Source organism: Phalangium opilio, unplaced genomic scaffold, assembly GCF_054372755.1.
Source record: "Phalangium opilio isolate 3A_F unplaced genomic scaffold, DU_Popi_V2 ptg000246l_1, whole genome shotgun sequence".
Taxonomy (NCBI): Eukaryota; Metazoa; Arthropoda; class Arachnida; order Opiliones; family Phalangiidae; genus Phalangium; species Phalangium opilio.
The window spans coordinates 713,055-733,200 of record NW_028324225.1 but is presented as its reverse complement, the minus strand read 5'-3'; the positions used below and the strand labels follow the sequence as shown (position 1 = coordinate 733,200).

Genomic DNA, 20,146 nt, shown 5'->3' with positions numbered 1-20,146 from the left:
ACAACAGTGGGAGAAACTGACGAAAGAACAACTCGATCAAAGGAATTTCGTGTTCCTGAATTGAATGTTGAAGTCGAAAAACATTTGGATCTTTCTCTTGGCGCAAATGTCGAAAGCGATTCACTAGAATTAGCCGTAGAAAATGATCTCGATGATAACCAATCCAAAATAACCTTGACAGGTGCGAAGAAAACAGATAGACAAAATCGAAGGATGGTACTGTGTTTGCCAAAACTGAAGCGTGTTGATCCAAGGTCACTGAGTGTGCCACCGTGTGTTCCTAAACTACAACGCAACCCAAATGAACGGTCAAAATTGACCTCCGTCTCTATGGAAATCAATTTACCCGAGGTTCTGATTGAAAATGGAAGTAATAGTTCGGTTTCCAACTTGGAGACATTTCAAGAAATCGCTTCAAAGAATTCCGAATCACCTTGTTCGGAAATTGGCAAGTCATTTTATTCTTTATTAGTCTGTGTGCCTAGGGTGGGGTTTCACATTCCTACCCCCAATGGGGGGAATATGCTAATCTATTAATTTCAAGCCCAGGCGGGTAGTGATTTTTGTATTTCGGGTCGGGTACGGGTAGTTGAAAAACTTCCCATCGGGTCGGGTACCCGGATTTCTAACGGGTTACGATTTAATACATTATCAATTTTTTTTCAACGCCATAAGTTCTTAATAGGTGGCTTTAGAAACTTTCTTTCAATGGAAGAAAATGCTGTTTACATGGCTTAAATGGAGAGTTTCATACTTATAGGGACCTTTATATTATTTTCTTATGCTGGTACTTATTTCGACCAAAAATTCGGAGTTTATTTGTTGCTCGATAAAACTAGATGTTGTTTCTGGTTACGCAGATTTTTGTAACGATAAGTTTTATCTATCGAAGGGATATCCACATTAGTTATTTTTAATTATGTGTCAATTGTACTTTATTTCACAAATGTGGAAAATATAACACTAATACACCTAAAAATAAATTCATTCAAAATTTACAACGGCCTTACGAGTTTCTAAACCGGGCTTTCACGAATGAGGGGTGATCTTATTGGTTCGCTTAGAAATGCGCAGAGGCAGAATTTTAATGTCAGAATGTTCTCAGCCAATGAAAAAATGTCACCTTTGAGTTTGTATTTCTGTTCACTAGATGTAGTGGTCGGCGTTTGGACAAGATAATCCACAGAATTTTGGTTAATCAGTTATTCATGAATAATAATCAGATAATTTTTCGTGATTACATTGCATTAACCATAGACTTCCCGTGGATAATTTCAAATTATGAATAAAGATAAAACAAACAGATATAATCCTATCCAAATGCCGACCACTAACTAGATGGCGCTTGCTTCATTTTCAATCTGCCCCTTAACGGGCGTATATATATGGCCAGCTTGTTTATTTTATTTTTAGGTCTATAAGATCTCGGGGGTGCCATTTGCCAGGCAGAGAAACAAATTGAAAACTAGACGTGACAAAAAGAGAGAGAGGGGGTGCAAGAACGAAATAAATTGGTAACTTGTGTTCACTCAGCAGCAATACAACCTTTCTATTTTCGCGCCAAGGTTTCTCCTGCATTTCAGTTGATGTTCGTTCATCCCGTTTTGGTTGATGAGGTCGTTTACTCATCGGCTAACGCCTTGATCAGCACTGTTTTTTTATCTTTAAGACTGAGTTTTCGTAGAGGCCTTAGCATTACATTTTTTATGAAGTGCGCTTGAATGTTACTGTATTTTTGATGCTATATTGTAAATGGAATGTGTGTCGTTGTTATATTTCGTTAATAATTTTCTGCAGGAAAATTAAAGAAGAAAAGTTCAACTCGGATCAAATATTCTGCTGAATATAAAAGGGGTCCACAACGTCGTTTTTAGTGTTCCCGCTCTTTAGAGCTGGAAAACTATTGTTCCGACCTCTGCTGGTCGGCTGGCTGGAAATGTTGTGACCTGATGAATTTTGTCATAAATGAACATTTCGAATTTTAAATTTCCCGCGAATTTTCAACTCGAAATTCAACCGTAGTTCACGTTACACCTCACGTGACGCCTCGTTTTCAAAGCAGCGGGTAGCGGGAAAAATAACAGCGATAGCGCAAAATAAGTAAAAAATATCGCTCTCGCTTTTAACGCTACTGTTTTCATGCAAGCGATGTTTTGAAGCGATAGCTCAAAACAAGCAAAGAGATAGCGCAATTTCAAAAATCGCGCACATCTATCTCAGTTTGATTTTATCGCTTCGTTTTAAAAAATCGCTTGACGTCATTCGTTTGACAACCAATGAGAAGGAGCCTTCGGTCAATTTTCATTTTTAGATTCTGATATCTGTGAAAGTCGTAAGGCGTATATGCCAAGGCTTAACAACCATACCTTGAAAATCAAAAATGCTAAATTCCTAGAGACAATTAAAAGCCGAGCGTTTCTGGGTGTATCGTCTTTTAGCGTATCCATAATATTTCAACAAATATATATATATATATATATATATATATATATATATATATATATATATATATATATATATATATATATATATATATATATATATATATATATATATATATATATATATATATATATATATATATATATATATATATATATATATATATATATATATATATATATATATATATATATATATATATATATATATATATATATATATATATATATATATATATATATATATATATATATATATATATATATATATATATATATATATATATATATATATATATATATATATATATATATATATATATATATATATATATATATATATATATATATATATATATATATATATATATATATATATATATTTGCATTAAAAGCAATTTTTTAACTTTAATAACAAGGCGCCTTCGCTTGCATATTACCACCATCTTGATAGAAATCGGTCAAACCGCACTGGGCCTATAGAGCAATCGCTTCTTTGAAAACCTTTCAGCGAGAAACAAGGCGCGATTTCTTAGGCGATAGCGACAAACTAATAAATCGCTCCAGCTTCGAAAAATCGCTCGCGTGCATTTTTTTGGCTGAAACCCGCTGCTTTGAAAACGAGGCTTAATAATAGAGTCTAGAGAAGAGAGAGGTTAGGAGGATCTGGAACCCCCCCCCCCTCTACCTAACGCCCGCCACTTTCTACGTGGCTGTAGCGGGAGACGAGAGAGAGAGAGAGTTGTCTGGCTTTGAGGCGGCGTAGCTTCGCGCGCCACAATTTTTTAAAATGCGCGAGCTAAAGTAAAGTTTAGCCCCAGACTGGTTGCTAATCCCAGATCGTATCAAACGAAAAGTATTTTTTAATTATAATTTGGAATTTCAATTTTAATGAATCCTAGTTTTTAAAATACCCATTGAGAGTCTGTAACTAAACGTTAACGACCTCTAGTCTCTGCCAAGTGATTTAAATTTCAGACCTTCTCTGTGGGAAAGGGGGAATTCAATTAGCTAGATTTACAAACTGTGACATCACATTTAAATTAAGTTATCATTCTAAAAACTTAGTTACTCTACTATAAATAAAAGGGTATTGAAGGTTAAAATAACGTTACTATGAGAAAATCAAATAAAAAATCTACAACTTAAACTCCTCAAAAAAAATTAACATTAAGATAATTAGGGAGAATACATAGTTTACAGACTAGTAGGGTCCATACTATTAACTCAAGGAGGCCTGACTCACAGGGTGAGTTTAAAGCTGGGCCTTCTCGCGTAAATGGTATGAATCCTCCTAGTCTGTAAACTATGCAACCTCAGCAAGATCAAATTTTCAAATCTAGCTATATAACCAGCCATCTATCTATTTTTAGCATTATAATTTAAATTAATTGATCGTGATGATTTAAAGTTGAATAATTATATATTGCTAATGTATTTCTTATTTAAGTAATTTTATTTAATTTAAATAGTAAATTTAATGATGGTTATTAAGGGTTCCACGAGAGGGTAGAATTTTTTTTTAAAATTCAGTAATGTTTTCACCAGGGATAAAGGAGGAGCGTGAGGATATTTGTTTTCACGCTTAGAGGATACGCAACTCCCTATCTCCGACGGCAGCTTATTCGAGATATAGAATCTGTTTCAGCTTTGGTTGTCAGCACGCGCAAACCCAGATTTCTATGTTGAAGCGTCTTAGTGGCGATCATAGTTACAAGCAAATTATTCACGACGAGCCAGTTGGTGGACGCCATGTCCTTAATCTTTCAAAAAACTTTCATGAATTCCGCCTCAATAAAACTGTTCCCGACTAGCCGGGAACAAATGGATTTATTTCGGAAGACCACTCATTCGTTTACATGGAAGGAAATTTTGAAGCACTTGTTCTCAACAGGAGAATTGGAACAGTGAGTGTTTACAACCAATAAGCGAGACACAAACTTCATCCGTTTACGTTTACAGGACTTCGCGAACACTTTATAAAGCGATTTCGGACAACACTCAGAAGTTCTCCCAACTTTTCCTAATAAAGGAGGGAAAGATCGAAAAACACAATTTCGTGTACTTAATCATTTGTTTCGTTGTGAAACTAGTCCGTAAGTCTTACATTGTTAAGGTTGACAAATAAGACATTTTAAAATTTGATATTGCTCATTCATTGTAGAGGCGAAACTAGGCCCTTAAACGGTTCTAAGGGAATTTTTCCCGGAAGAGGTTGTGGTTGTGTACCATAAGGTATGCGGAAAATATCCGCATTGGCTTAAACCCTTGCAAATGGAAAGCGGATGTTTCCAAGAGCCCCACGCCAACGTTCCTCACGCTAGGTTCCCGGTTGCCGGTAATTATTGCATTATAAAGTGTATCATGATGATGTAATAAAATATAATTATTTGTACAATTTTGACGCCTCTTAGAAATCGAAGAGCTTCCAATTATTCCGGTGGAAAGCTCGGAAGACCATTCAACACTACCAACTATGATAAATCTATATGAAAAGGGCTTAACCATTTTGGAAAGTAATCTAGAGAAATTTGAGGTGGCCCTCCGCGGCACCGAAAAAATTATAGATGAACACAAGGAAAAAATTAAAAATTTGAAAAAACTCATGGTTGAAAAAAATAGGCGGAGCAGTTGCGCCTCAGATTGGCCACAAACAACTCGACACCAGCAGAGGTTAACAAATGCCTCTCGATCGTCGAAAAGATTACACAAAAGACAGGAGGAGATCTTTTGACAACTCTTAGACAGTTAGCGTCAAGCAAAGGGCTTATTTGCCCCGATGATTCTGGTTAGACATATTTACCAATTCTATAGTATTTAAGCATTCCCGACAACCGCGCGCTAATTTACAGTGCCGGGGAAGCGCTTAAGCTTCTCTTATATTTTCTGGCAATAATAACTTGATTTTTTTTTAGATTATGAAGAACCCGCGACCGCGAGCTTGTCGAAATCCCCACCTAATGGTTGGTATTATAAATATTATTCCGTAATGAAAATGTAACTGTTTTTTTTTTCGTTTAGAATTTCAAGAAGAATTTGAATCGCCATATACAAGTGAACACGAACACGACTCGGTCCCGCATACTCCGGGCAAAACTCCGGAGAGTAAGAATATTTTATATTAATCATTTACCTTAAATTAGGCGTTAATTATGTTACGCGATTGCAGGTGAAGACGAGAGTCCGGCTACAACCGGAAAGCAAGTTGAAAGTGGGTCATCCGACAAAAGCGCTTCGGAGAGTAAGTATAGCCCATTTGATCAATTTTTCTGAGTAGCTTCGACACGAGACCTAGATCATGAACTTACGTACGTTCGTATTATTTTACTCTAGGTGAAGAACATTCGTTAAGTAGCGGAGGAGCCGAGCTGGAAGCAAGTCAAAAAGAACAACGTGCGTGCAGACAACAGACAAAGGAAATACTGATTTACATTATTTAAAACCTCGACATTTTAAATCCTGAAGATGAGTATTTTTTTTTTCGTCTGTTGTCTCGAAATATTTCTTTCGTATGTTGTCAGCACGCAGAACCAAAGCTGTAACACATTAAATATCGAATAAGCTGCCGTCGAAGATAGGGAGTTGCCTATCCTCTAAGCGTGAAAAAAAAATTTCCTAACGTGCTTCCTTTATCCAGGTTTTTACTTTTGCGTGTTTTAGAGGTTCTGCAAAATATAGGTCCGACCCTGGCTGGCTGGCTGGCTGGCTGAGCGTCCCTTCAACCCCATTTTTAATTCTAAAATTGTTTTAAACCAAAAAAGATAAATGCTCTTATGCATATAAAATAGTTGTTTAATAAACTTTTTTGGCACAAATATTAGTGCCAAATATTATGAGATTTTTGTAATGTTTTTCGTTTCCGGCTTCTGATTAATTAGCACTTAGTACGTCATAAACAAAATAGGAATGAGGTTTTATTCCAGTACGATTTGCTCTGTTCTCTATCTCCACCATCCGTTTCCTTGTCACGTCTAGCGTTGTTCGGTAGGGCTTATGCAATTTACTTCATTTCTATCGCGTCAAGTTTCAAGACAACATGACTCGGGGTAATTCTAAGCGCTTGTTGCATATTGCTATAAGCGTGCAATCAATGAATAATTTTCGTACCCAAACACATCTATTATCCCACAAATAGTAGGTTTGCAACAAAAATATCAACAAAACTGTTCCAGTTCATAGAACAGAAGTTTATTATTTACTTGTTTCATTAATCTATGACCCAAAATCACGCTATATTATTTTTATTCATAATTGGAATTATATTTGATATTTAAAAGATGAAAAAAAAAACCCGTAAAGTATATAGGCCGGGGTCACGTTACAATAAATTTTGCTAGCCTAGGCAAAACTTTAATATGGCCGGGGCCATCTTGTTATATTTCAATAATAATTTTCTGCAGGAAAATTCAAGACGAAACGTTCAACTCGGATCAAATATTCTGCTGAATATAAAAGGGGTCCACAACGTCACATTAAGAAGGGTAACGAAGAAAAACGATTCAAATGCGATGCAAGTACGTGTAAGAATGATTTGATCACACATCATTGCATTCACAGTGGTGAAAAACCCTTCAAATGTGATCAGTGTGACTATGCCAGCACAAATAAGTTTAATTTGATCAGACATCAACTCTTTCACGGTGGTGAAAGACCCTTCAAATGTGATCAATGTGACTATGCCAGCACAATGAAGAGTAGTTTAATCGCGCATAAACGCATTCATAGCGGCGAAAAACCCTTCAAATGTGATCAATGTTACTATGCAAGTACGTGGAGGAGTTCTTTGGCAGAACATAAACGCATTCACAATGGTGAAAGACCCTTCAAATGTGATCAGTGTGATTATGCAAGCACGCAGAATAGTAATTTGATCAGACATCGACGCATTCATAGTGACGAAAAACCCTTCAAATGTGATCAATGTGATTATGCCAGCACGCACAAGTATAATTTGATCACCCATCATCGCATTCACAGTGGATAAAACCCCTTCAAATGTGATCAATGTGACTATGCAAGTAGGTGGAAGAGTTCTTTGATAGTACATAAACGTAGAAGTCACATGAATGACTAGATGGATAGCAGGCCATGTAAAATTTCTTTTTAATCGTAACATGAGCATTTAAAATATTGTTGGACAAAAATTTTATCTTTCATCCTTTTCAGTAAAGAACGGGCCGTAACTGTTAATGCTAAAATAAAAAAAATACAGACGCCTCATTATCTTGTTGTGGTTGCAAGGCTAGAGAATTGCGCAATGGGGTGGGGGCAATCGAGAGCGAATAAATACTTGTAACTTGTCTTCTCCAATCTTTTGCTTGCAATTAATTCCACGAACATCTGTTAAACATTGAGAGAAAAACTGAACGACCATTTGAGCTAAGGTTTGTATTTATTTGATGTTCATCATATTTTTGTGGATAACGTTTTTTCGCCGGTATATATTCTTAACGTTATTTTTTAACCTCTATTATAGGCAAAGCGGAGAGAAAGGTGACAGAAACAGGCTTTATAAAATCCGCTGAAAATTGGCAAAATAGGGGATTGTTAAAACAATTTTCGGTACGTTTAGTTTCGGGACTCGCATCCTTTCCACGTGGTTCTATGGACCTCCTCGTCTATTCTCTGTCATCCCCTTTGTCAACTATGCGCGAGAAAGCTGCGCTTAGGCGCCACGACGTACCGCAGATTTACCCCCGTTTTCAACACTCATGGATCACGGCTGCCTATACTGATTTTCTCTCCGTCTCTCTCTCTCTCCTCTTTGTTATAGGAACGTTACGCTATTGAGAGCATTTTGAGAGGTACGGTCTGGGACGTTTCTGTCTTTGTCTTTCTGTCCTTTGTTACTGTAGTATCCCTACAAAGTAATATTGAAAACTCCCGCTAGTTAGTTCCACTCTTAACCGCTTATGGCGCCCAAAACTACCTTCCCTAGTTTTATCAGAAAGTCTTAAAGGCTCATTTACATGCGTGATTGTAGCTCGTAAAAACAGGATTTTGCTTGAAATATTGTAAAACTTTTCTGCACAAGCTGGGCCATTTTAACTTTTCGCTAGTGACAGAGCTCGAGATTTTTTAATTTACGTTTTCACATGCTCAAGCGCAAGTTTCAAGCATTTTGATTTACATGCTTTTAAAAATATATTTTAAGATATAACTTGAAATGGTTCAGATTTTCGTTAAGCCTAATGTTTCAAACTTTTCTTAAGCCTAATGTTTCAAACTTTTCTTAAGCCTAATGTTTCAAACTTTTCTTAAGCCTAATGTTTCAAACTTTTCTTAAGTATAATGTTTCAAACTTTTCTTAAGCCTGATGTTTCAAACTTTTCTTAAGCCTAATGTTTCAAACTTTTCTTAAGCCTAATGTTTCAAACTTTTCTTAAGCTTAGTTTTATAACTATGTGCCAAATGTACCGAATTGACGTTATGAATCATAACGTCAATTCGGTACATTTGGCATTTCAAAGAGGCCAGGTATATACCTAATATCCAGTTAAATTTTGTCAAAATGATTAAAAACGGATATTTCATTGATGGCGGTAGCTTTTTTCTGGCGATTGTTAGAAAAAAACCAAATTCGTTTTGGTTGCGGATTGAGTTTGTTAAAAACCAAAATAAGGAACAAGCAAAGCTACAAGCAGTCATGTAAATGGCCGCGCTTGAGCTTGTGCAGAAAAGATTTAAAATAGTTCAAGCAAAATCCTGTTTTTACTAGCTACAATCGTGCATGTATGAGCCTTTATAGAGAATCAAAATGGTGAGATTAAGCGCGAGATTTGAATTGAAACTTTAATGAAATGTCGCACTACTGGCTCGTGATTCTAGCGCATGGTTTAAAAAGAATTTTTTTAAACCTATACAAAAAGGTCAACTTAACATTACACTACGCGAAATGAGATACTATACCTTTTCAGCCTTTGCTAGTGCTGTACTGTTAGGTTGTGAAAAAAGTGTACCCCCTTGTTCCCGAAACCTTGGGCCTAACTCGCTAAAATTTATCCACCTCGTAATGTTAAGCCAAAAGCTCCATGGATTAGGGAGTTGCCTATCCTATAGCGTGAATACAAATTATCTCACACGCATTCTTTGCTAATGTTAATTCCACTCCAGTATTAAATTATTACCGCCTCCAAGTCCGAGGTTTTCCAAACTTTTACGTCTGCTAGTCATTCTTATTATGGATTGTAAAGTGAAAAAACTTAATTAAGTTGAAATTAACGTTGGATTGTGGTTCGGCAAAGTAGATTAAGCTTATAAATTGAGATTCAATAAATAATTCGCTTTAATATCAATGTTTAATTGAAAATTCAACCCTTGCCGAAAAAACCCTATTTTACCCCAAACTTTGGAATTTCCTGAATATTAATGTATTATAAAGATAATATAATTTAATTTCAGTGTTAAATAGGAAACAGGGGGTTTACCAGCTTATAGCTTAGTTTTAATCTTAATTATGTAGTTTAATTAAAAGTTATTTTAATTTTTGTCCAAAAATTGTATGTTTTTGGTCGAATTTTACGTTAATTATACTTAATTAAGTTGAAATTATCGTTGGATTGTGGTTCGGTAGAGTAGATTTAGCTTATAAATTGAGTTTCAATAAACAATTCACATTAATGTCAATGTTTAGTTGAGTTTTTGATCTTTGCCGAAAAATTTATTATTTTAATAGTCGTTGGGGCGAGAGAGTTAGTTTAGTTAGGCTTATTTAGTTTCTGAAATGGATTTGAATTTTTGCTTGATTTAATTGCTACTTTTAGTGTGGGGGCAGTATTTTTATATTTTACCCCACTCTTTTGTGCCGAAAAGTGCCTAAACGGTCACTAATTTACCCCGAAAAGCCGAAGGCGAAGCCAGAAGTCATTTAGGATGTTTGAGCAGACGACGCATGGGAGATTTCTACTATTTTAGAATTCGGGGTAATTCGGCAAAAGTTCGGCCAAAATAATTTCGGGGTAAAATAGTGTTCCCCCCGCTTTTCGCGCCAGCCGCCATAATAAGACAAGAATGACTAGCAGACAGGATTCCCAGGAATGTTTCTTAGTTTCGGACTTGGAGGCGGTAATATTTTGACTACTGGAGTGGTATTGAGCAGCCATGAAAATAAGGTTTTTTTTTTCAACTAGTCCCGACATCAACAATATTCAAACTGGTCCCTAAGACCAGTTACCCCTGTGCGATTTATTTTACTACTGGTCCCACTTTAAAATTATTTATAAATATAAAATTACATGGTCCCAAATCATTTTTAAAAATTTTATTTAGCCATCTTTGACTACATTATCGTACGAAAGCCAAATGATTATCGATTTTCAACCAAAATTATCGTACGCTCCGAGCGCCTTCAAAATAGTGGTGTTCTGATTGACCTTGTATTTATACTAAAATCGGTACAAATTACAAGGGTCCTGAAGGAGATGGACAAATAACGTCTCCAAACGTTTCTCTCATCCTGCCTTTGGACTTAAAACATGAATAATTTCATCCTATTTCACCTTTTTCTTCTTCTCTTCTTCTAGCGAGCCTTTTGTGCGCAGATTAGTTAGATTTCCCGCTAAATTATCGTACAATTATCGTACGCCGAATCCGAATTATCGAATTTAGCGTACTAGTACAGCGTCATAACTATCGTACGCTTCGAAAAAACTATTAAAATTATCGCATTGTACTATAATTATCGTACGTCTGGCAACGCTGTACTGATTACTTCTAATCTGAAACTACGACTAGGAGTAGAGATAATGAGGAAATAAGATTAAGATTCCTTGCAATGTGAAAGGAATCGAAATTTGACGAAAACCTTGAATTAATAAACTGGTCCCCTTTCAATATTTATCAAAAATTATAATTAATAAACAAGTCCCTTGGACTCGTGACCCTCGGTTTTTGAATAAAAAACTAGTCTGAGTAATTACTAAAGTGGTTTTGGACCTGTAAACCTGTGTTATTTCCATGGCTGGTGGAGTGTGGACTGGAGTGAATTGTGGTTCTCTAGAAAATATCGGAGATTCTACCAGACTTGGACCGCAAAAAGTATCTATAACAATTTTCAAAAGCAAACTAAATATATCTGTAAAAGTAAACTTTACATGGTGTTCGTACAGCCTCAAATGTTTCCTATTTTACGGATAATGGGTGTCTATTACTGAACGATAATTTTAAATTAACCCAAATCAATAGCGTGAACATTTGGTGAATGGCCCGCCATTTGGAGGTGAAGTTAGAAGCCAATGCGACAGATTCGGTTCTTGTGGAATGGACGGGAGACTAGGCAGATAAAGGAATAGTGGCCACTAAAAGGGTGGATCGGTACTCAAGTAAAATAGTTAACATAGCGAAATATAATTTCCCCCGATTACGGGAAAAAGCGTACGCGATTCAGAAATGGGGAGCGCGTTTACATCCATGTAAAACCTGTGAACGCGCTCTATTGTAACCAAGCACAGAAAGCCAGACACAGAAACGTCCCTGACAGTATCTCTCAATAGCGTAACGTTCCCGGCCGCAGTGTCCCGGCGAATAAACGTTATGGATATAAATGTGATGAACATTAAATAAAAAGGAAGTACATACCTTTGGTCAAGCGGTCGTTTAATTTTTCACTCAAAATGTTTAACAGATATTCTTGGAATTAATTGCAACCAAAAGATAGGAGAAGACAAGTTACAAATATTTATTCGCTCTTGATTGCACGTTTGGAAATTTTCCAGCCTGGAGAGAAGCACCCAAAACAAGATGAAGAGGCGTCTCTTTATTTTTTTATTTTAGTAACGTAACCAGGAACAATATCTCATTTTATCGAGCAACAGGTAAACTGTTTCGAATTTTTGTCGAAATAAGTAGAAGCGATAAGAACGGAGTGAAGACCCTTGCGAAAGAGGAAGTGTGAACGTTTTGTCTAACACATTGAAAAATGTTCCATAGGCCTATAGGATTTAAAATTTTTTTCTTGGCTGCCTAGCCTTCAAATCCACTCTATTTGCCCATGATTTTTCTACATTCATCAAAACAGTCTTGAGCGTGCTTCCAAAGGCACATTGATCATGTACAAGGGTTTTTTCCAGATTTGTAAATGCATTGATTCTGATGAAATTAATATTCCGCTTGGTTCTAAAGAAACACTAATCCCATTTGAAGGGTATTTCTAGTCCACGTTTTAATGGGATGTTATAGATTTCATGCAAACTAAGTTTGAACTCGAAACAATTTAGCCTGGATGAAGCAAAAACATTTCGCCGTACTTTTCATATAAAGTTTACAAAAAAGCATTAAATACGTAGAATTGCGTACGCGAAGAGTACCAACAAATACTTAATGTCGAAGAAACGTTAGGTACCCGAGACTATAAAAACATAAAATGACTTACGTGCAATTCCCGAATGAGGCGATTCTGGAATCTTTGGAGTAATATTTTCAAATGTCTCCAAGTTGGACTCCGAACCATTATTTTCAACTTGAATCGGAACTTCGGGTTTATCGATTTCCATAGAAGTCAATTCTGATAGGTCATTTGGGTTGCGTTCAAGTTGAGGAACACATACTGGCACACTCAATGACTTCGGATCAACATGCTTCAGTTTTGGCAAGCACAGTCTCATAGTTCGATTTTGTTTATTGTAAGTTTTCTTTGCATCTGTCAAGATGATCGTGGATTGGTTATCATCAAGATCGTTTTCACGGGCTTCTTCTAGCGAATCGCTTTCAGCATTTGTGCCGGGTAAATCGCTTTCCATAGAGACGGAGGTCAATTCTGATAGTTCCATTGGGTTACGTTCTAGTTTAGGAAAACACACTGGCACACTCAATGAGCTCGGATGTTGACTATTTTCAGTTTCCTTTGCACCTGTCAAGGCAATATCGGATTGGTTATCATCAAGATCGTTTTCTAGGACTCTTTCTAGTGAATCGCTTTCAACATTTGCATCAAGAGAAAGATCCAAATGTTTTTCGACTTCAACATTCGATTCAGGAACACGAAATTTCGGCGTTGCAGTTGTATTATCTTCAGTGTCCCTCTCTGTCGAGACACTTTGTGATTGAAGAAGAAAGTCGTTACTGTTAATATTGTTTTCAAGAGGTTCTCGTGGCGAATCGCTCTCCGTGTTCGTGTCAGGAGTCATTTCTAATTGGTTTTCGACCTTAATTTTTGGTGAAGGCGCACTGTCACTGTATTTCGGTTTAGGGACACACTGATTCGTATTTCGCGTTTCTTATAAACCCCATATTTTCAGAATTTTTTGAGGAAATTTCAGTTGCTGTGTTTGTATTGTAAACCTCCGCAACATATTGAGGTTCAAAAACAGGTGATTCTTGAATAATATCTTCTTTATCCAGAATGCCTTGGACACTGTGCATCACAACAGGAAGGGATAACTCTTGTGCATTTATTGCACAATCCATTTCAACAGGTTCAGTTTTCACGTATTCATCATTAGCTAATTGAAGTATTCCTTTTTTCTCCTAATTTTTAAACAATTAACAATAACGCTCATTCTTAAAATAATTCATTTTTCCATCGATTATGAAAGTGAAGGATCTTGCATACCATCAGATCTTTGATTCTCCATTCCAACTCTTTAATGACCCTATTGAGTCTTTCAATTTCGTTAACGTTGTTTTCACTGTCTCTTTTTCCAAGTTTGAATTTAAGACGTTACACTAAAAAAATTAGATTACATTACAAAACAACCTTCGGACTTTCTTTGGCTGAACGTATTTTGAAGGGGCAAGCAAGAGAAAGGCGAAACCAATAACACACAAGAAGATGGATCAGTAACAATGGTCCTCTTTAATAATGACGGACATGTTACCAATCCCCTAAGATTAGAGCCTTTAATTAAGAGACAACAGATTCGACAACTCATCCTGTGCACATAAAATTGGCTATGATCCCAAAAGGGTCTCATATTTTTGTGCTCCCCCTATGCTTTGAAAAATACCTCGGATTCCAGTTTCCTGATTCGATCATGGAGAAAGGGTAATGGAGGTGAAAAGAGCCAGTTTTCTACGTTGGAGCCGCGACCCCGAAAACCCCACCGGCGGGCGGAGAAGGGGAGTGAAAACAAGTAGGGAAACCAAAATAAACCTCTCCGAGCCGAGACGAATTTACTTTCTAAACACAGGTCCACCAGCCAATGAGAAAAACCGGAAATACATAGTTCAAATTGGCGAAATATTGCCAAGGTCTTTAACAATTTCCTTTGTATCCTCAATAATTCTAATGAGGACCTAAATGTATCACTGAAGGGTGTATTTAACTTTCGGCTCACTCTGAACCGTTAACACCTCCTATAAGAGGAGGCGAAACAAGGTCATTTCTAGTTTAAAACTAGGGTATCTTATTTAACAGACCCAATCGTTTCAACACTTGTGGATAGATGAAGAATTAACACCCATATTATATAATGAATATAAAAAATGCGATTACACTATATATAAATGAAGTAAAGCTGAATTAAAAAGTAAACACCAAATTTGAAATGTTAATATCGAAAGATGTTCTTGGAATATTAAGATGAAACAGAGCTTTATAGCTACACAACTAGTTAAAGAATCGTAATGCCGAAAAATATTTAAAATATTTCCATTTAATATTCTGCAAAAAGGAAATGTTATCGTTTTGTAAGAGATCTTATCATCCTACTCGCTTTATATTAACTTTGATGTGCGTGTAGTGTTTCGATTCGGATGCAATCTTCATTACTCGTTCTATATAAACTCTCACTTGTGTCATTACATAGAAATAAGGTTATCTTAAATAATTAATTAAATATAAATGATATTAATTATTTTAGTCGCTAGTAAATAACTTTAAAAATAGTTAAATCGATTAAAATAAAGTTGTTCCTATTATCTTTCGAAACTTTGCTAATATTGACGTTTAAAGTGAAGGGTACCCCTCTTGCCCGCTTTTTTCAAATTTTGGGGTATATATACGATTCGTTTCCATTATAATAATAGATAAAAACGCATTCGCGTGAACCGATGGTGGAAGCCCTGCCAATGGGAGGCTAGACGTTTCTCGTAACCCTAGCCGATCGCCGCGTATATCTTGAAACCAAACGATGACGAAGGAAAAGAAGCCAGAATGGACTGACTGGCGTCCATGTGGGATGGACAAAGACCTGAAGATGGTGGTGCATAGAAGCTGGTGTCAATGTGGAATTGACGAAGAACAGAAGATGGTGGTGCATAGAAGCTGGTGTCAATGTGGAATTGACGAAGAACAGAAGATGGTGGTGCATAGAAGCTGGTGTCAATGTGGAATTGACGAAGAACAGAAGATGGTGGTGCATAGAAGATGGTGTCAAGGTGAAATTGACGAAGAACAGAAGATGGTTGTGCTTGGAAGCCAGCAAGTACAGACTAGTGTCCATGTCGAGTGGACGAAAACCAAAGCTGGTGGTGTTGGAACTCAAGTAGAATAGCAAGAGGAGACAAACCCAAATTTCCGTGAACTGTCAATGCAGTCCGGAAATCGGGAACACGTTTGCTCCGATACGCAAACTGCGAACGCGGTCACGTGGGGCGTGACAGACACACAGACAGACAGACACGGCCGGTGTAATACCTCTCCGTGACATACGTCACTCGGAGAGGTAAAAAGGGGAACGCGGTCGGGTTCGCCTCGTCGTTTCGGTTGCCATGGTTCCAACGAGGCAAACATTTTTGCTTCGGTATACCGCGCCATCTTGCAAGGGGTTTGTCGCGGGGAAATGGGAATATTTTGAGCAGCATTTCTCCATGTGACCACGATGGAGATGGACCACAAGAAATACTAATAATTATTTATAAATATTAATAATTATTTATAAATTTTGGTCCTCATTTCTAGCAGTGTAGCTTCATCGAAACCACTCTTTGAAGTCATGTCAATTGAATAATTGAACAATGTCCTTTTAGAGAGAGTGGTATGGCTTGCCTTGAAGCCTCGTATGTTGTTGGTGACTTCGCTTTAATGGACAGACACCACTGTATAATGGCTGGATGCCACTTACGTGGCCTTGATTTATTTGATGCATTAATTTTCATCTGCTCACGTAAAAATAACTTTTGAAAAACTGTTTTGCTCTGAAAAGGGTTTTTTTGTAAAATATTTTCAAATTCGGAGCTTTCTTCTTGGGACATAAAAATTCCATCATTCTTATAGATTTTCTTTATGTTTTCCTTCATGTGCTTAATTTTTCTTTTCTGTATTGTATTGGCTGTGTATAATGTATCATATTTTCCCCGTAAAGCTTCTGCGCTGAGATATCGTATGTTGGTAAACTTTGAATTAGGCTTCCCACTGATAAATCTGTTTGTTTCTCGCAGTTTCCTCCTCTGTAAAACCTTCTTAGACAGGCCACAGTTTACACAACTTTCTTTTTCTTCCAAGAAAAGCTTTCGACATTTATAAGATCTTAAAGACTGACTTAATGAGCAAACATAAATAGGTTTCAGATATCGGTCTTTAAACGAGTCAAACAATTCACCCCGAATGCCTTGGCAGCAATTCCAACTATCTAATTCTAACATTATGTCAACTAAATCTCTTAGTATTTTAATTGGCTCTTGAAAATTTACTGTTGAGCTGTTAAAAGCAGCATGTCTACTAGGAACTTCCTTATCACAAACTGTTACAGAAAGAGCCATTGTTGGGTTTAAAATGAGCTTCATGAAGTCATTCTTTTTGAACACTAAGCTTGTTATAGTATTAACATTTCTGTTCGAACCCCGCTTTATCTCCATGCTCCATTTTATGGATTCCATATTGCTTGATTGGTAATTTAAGAAGTCTTTCGCAAGATGTTCAAGAGAATCGATAAGTTTAATTGGGATTTCTCTTTCCCCAGAATCATTCTTAGTTTGAATTGCAATCTTCTCTACTATGGTACACGAATTAGAATCCTCAAATACCTATGACAAACATTATAATATATATTATTATTGTTTAACGGTAGTAGTATTGAAACCTCGTATTTGACTCACCATATCTTTTTCATTTTCATTTTCCATAAGAACCAGCGCCTCATTAACAACAGAATCATGGATAATGTCTGTTGAGATGTTTCTAGTGGGTTGCACTTCAGGCTATATAATCACCAATATTAGAATAACAACCTTTATGGATAGAACATTCATTTATGCAACTCACTTGTGGGTTGACGTTGACAATCTCAGAACATTCATCGTAGTCAGGCATAGGGTCTGGATTGCTGATTGTTGGTCCCAAGCCACCCGGAAAATGATTACCACAGACGTAGTGGTGTTTTTTTACATTTGTTGTTTGTATTTCAGGCCTTTTAATAGAACGTAACCATCTCACACACTTCTCATATTCAGTGGTTGGTTTTGGTACAGGAAAAAACCGAATTTCTCCGGTTGTTTGGGAGGCACACTTCTTTCCATTTTCACGACTTTTGCAATTAAGATAGACGCAGTATCTTTTCCCCATTATTTTTCAGCATTCAGTACTAATTTCTTAATTATAAAAATATTGAACTGCAAAAAACCCCAAAAGCCATGAAGAAAAACCATACACGAACACGATTAGACGACATATTGCGATTGACAGCCAGTAGAGGGCGCAAACAAACGATTAAGTATTTCGGCGGCAACGCGTAACCATGGCAACCGAAACGTCGAGGCGGACCCGACCGCGTTCCCCTGGACGGTTCCTGGACCTCAGTCGCGTCCGTCTACGACCCTCACGGCTTGGCTTCCGCTCGCGCGCTGGACCTCCTCCTGGACAGCCTCCCGTCACCCTTCCTCATCATGGGAGACTTCAATGGCCGCCACCCCTCGTTTGGGGACACTGTCAGTAGTATAGGGCTACATTTCGTACCACGGTAGAGGTATAAAGTAGGTGCGTGGGAACTGGGTCATGGGAACTGGGTCATGGGAACTGGGTCAAGGGAACTGGGTCATGGGAACTGGAGCGTGGGAACTGGAGCACGCCGCCGCCGCCGCCGCGGTGAATCTTCGCGAGTTCCCCGCGAGTTCCTTCCCCCCTCACCCCCGCGGGGTTTACCGCGCGCGCCGCGAGTTCCTTCCCCCATTTTAACTTCGCGCGTGGCGCTAGTTTCGTACTATTCAATTCCAGGAAAAATTCTATTGTTAAATTCTTACTATCTACGTAGTGATTAATGCTTTTGGCATATATTCTATAGACCCATACTTATAGAGAGTATCATAGACTTATGGTGATAACTTATAGCGTATGAATACAGTTGTATTGTTATAGTGAAATCAATTCTAAATAAAGGAATAGGGTAATAGAATTTAAGCTTAGCAATAACAATGGAATCAAAATTAAGCCGAGTATATTACGATTCTGAAAACCCTCTTAGTTACGGAAGCGCAAATAAATTGAAACAAGGAGTAAAAAGTATTTCAAAGAAAAAAATTGAGACTTGGCTTCAGTCTCAACCCACATACACTATTCATAAACCAAGGAGAATAAACTTCCCTCGAAATCAAACTTATGCTACAACAGCTGATGAAGTAATTCAATGCGATCTAATTGATCTACGACGTATCAAAAAGCATAACAAAGGTTTTCAATACATTTTGACTATAATAGACGTATTCTCAAAATATGCCTGGAGTTTTCCTTTAAAGAATAAAACTAGTAGAGAAGTTTTAAGCGCATTTCAGAAAGCGATCAAAGAGAGAAAGCCTTTGCGTATTAATGTTGACCAAGGCAGTGAATTTCTATCAAAATTGTTTAAAGAATATTTGAAGAAAGAGGGTATTCAACTCTATACAAGTGTTGGAAGGATAAAGTGCGGTGTTATTGAAAGATTTAACAGAACGTTAAAGGATAAAATATTCAAACTATTTACAAGAACGAAAAAATATAATTATATTGGTAGTTTGCCAAAAATCATGAAGGCCTATAACTCTAGTACGCATTCAAGTATTGGTTTCGCTCCAAAAGATGTTAATATCGAAAATGAACATTTAGTATGGCAGCGTTTGTATGGCAATCAAAAACCTGCTAAACCCCCAAAGTTAAAGATTGGTGATTTTGTCAGACTGTCAAAGAGTAAACCTCTTTTCGAAAAGGGTTATAAAGGTTATTGGACGAGGGAAATATTTACCGTATCAAAAGTTCTTTACAGAAATCCAGTTTGTTACGTAGTTAAAGATTACAACGACGAAGAAATAAGAGGTGCCTTTTACGAATGCGAACTTCAAAAAGTAGTCTACTGATATATGTCTATTGGCAAATAAATAAATGTTCATTTTAATCTAGTTAACCATGTCGAACGATTCATTTTATGTTACACTCGTAAGTTCGGCTTCTATGAATGTCTTTCCGGATAACACGCAATCTCATTTTAAAGTTCAGTTACCAGCTCCTTTAAACTTAGTTGGTAATTGGCATGTGGGGCTTGCCGAAGCATTTTTACCCCAGGCCTGGGATAATGTATCCGGCGAGTATTTATATTTCAATGCTGGAGTACATGACTATACTGAAAACAGCTGGGACCAGTATAAGATACAACTTGTCGCGGGAAACTTGCGTGGAGACGAATACGATGTTTATAAGAGTTTAATTAAATCTATTAATAATACCATACCCCTCGAAATACGACGGTCGGTTTATATGTTTATCACCTACAGTGATGACAATGAGAAGGCTTTTTGCGCTCTGAGAGCTAAAAATGGATATGAAGTTCAAATACCGGAAGAAATGGGTAAAATCTTGGGCTTAC

At 37.0% G+C, this 20,146-nt stretch overlaps 2 protein-coding genes and 2 long non-coding RNA genes across 5 annotated transcripts; 2 read left to right on the top strand and 2 right to left on the bottom strand.

The window, feature by feature from the left end:
* The first annotated feature begins 682 nt into the window (after positions 1–682).
* LOC149611153 (uncharacterized) lies at positions 683–8,821 on the top strand. Its single transcript, XR_016376390.1, has 2 exons — positions 683–1,514; positions 6,842–8,821. It is a non-coding gene; the product is annotated as an uncharacterized LOC149611153 (long non-coding RNA).
* Positions 5,031–6,274, top strand: LOC149611154 (uncharacterized). The gene is made up of 2 exons (XR_016376426.1): positions 5,031–5,682; positions 5,775–6,274. It is a non-coding gene; the product is annotated as an uncharacterized LOC149611154 (long non-coding RNA).
* Positions 8,822–10,976: 2,155 nt separating the features above from the next.
* LOC149611152 (uncharacterized) lies at positions 10,977–14,011 on the bottom strand. 2 transcript variants are annotated; one of them, XM_089858502.1, is made up of 2 exons: positions 12,811–14,011; positions 10,977–11,481 (listed from the first exon to the last, which is right to left on the bottom strand). In XM_089858502.1, exons 1-2 carry the CDS (start codon positions 13,562–13,564, stop codon positions 11,270–11,272), a joined length of 966 nt encoding a protein of 321 aa, XP_089714628.1. In that variant the 5' UTR covers positions 13,565–14,011; the 3' UTR covers positions 10,977–11,269. The 2 variants fall into 2 exon arrangements, with proteins under 2 accessions (XP_089714628.1, XP_089714629.1); XM_089858503.1 differs by lacking the exon at positions 10,977–11,481 and adding an exon at positions 12,094–12,656.
* A 2,277-nt stretch (positions 14,012–16,288) lies between these two features.
* LOC149611151 (uncharacterized) lies at positions 16,289–17,895 on the bottom strand. Its single transcript, XM_089858499.1, has 3 exons — positions 17,581–17,895; positions 17,415–17,516; positions 16,289–17,342 (listed from the first exon to the last, which is right to left on the bottom strand). Exons 1-3 carry the CDS (start codon positions 17,878–17,880, stop codon positions 16,311–16,313), a joined length of 1,434 nt encoding a protein of 477 aa, XP_089714625.1. The 5' UTR covers positions 17,881–17,895; the 3' UTR covers positions 16,289–16,310.
* Positions 17,896–20,146: the final 2,251 nt, after the last annotated feature.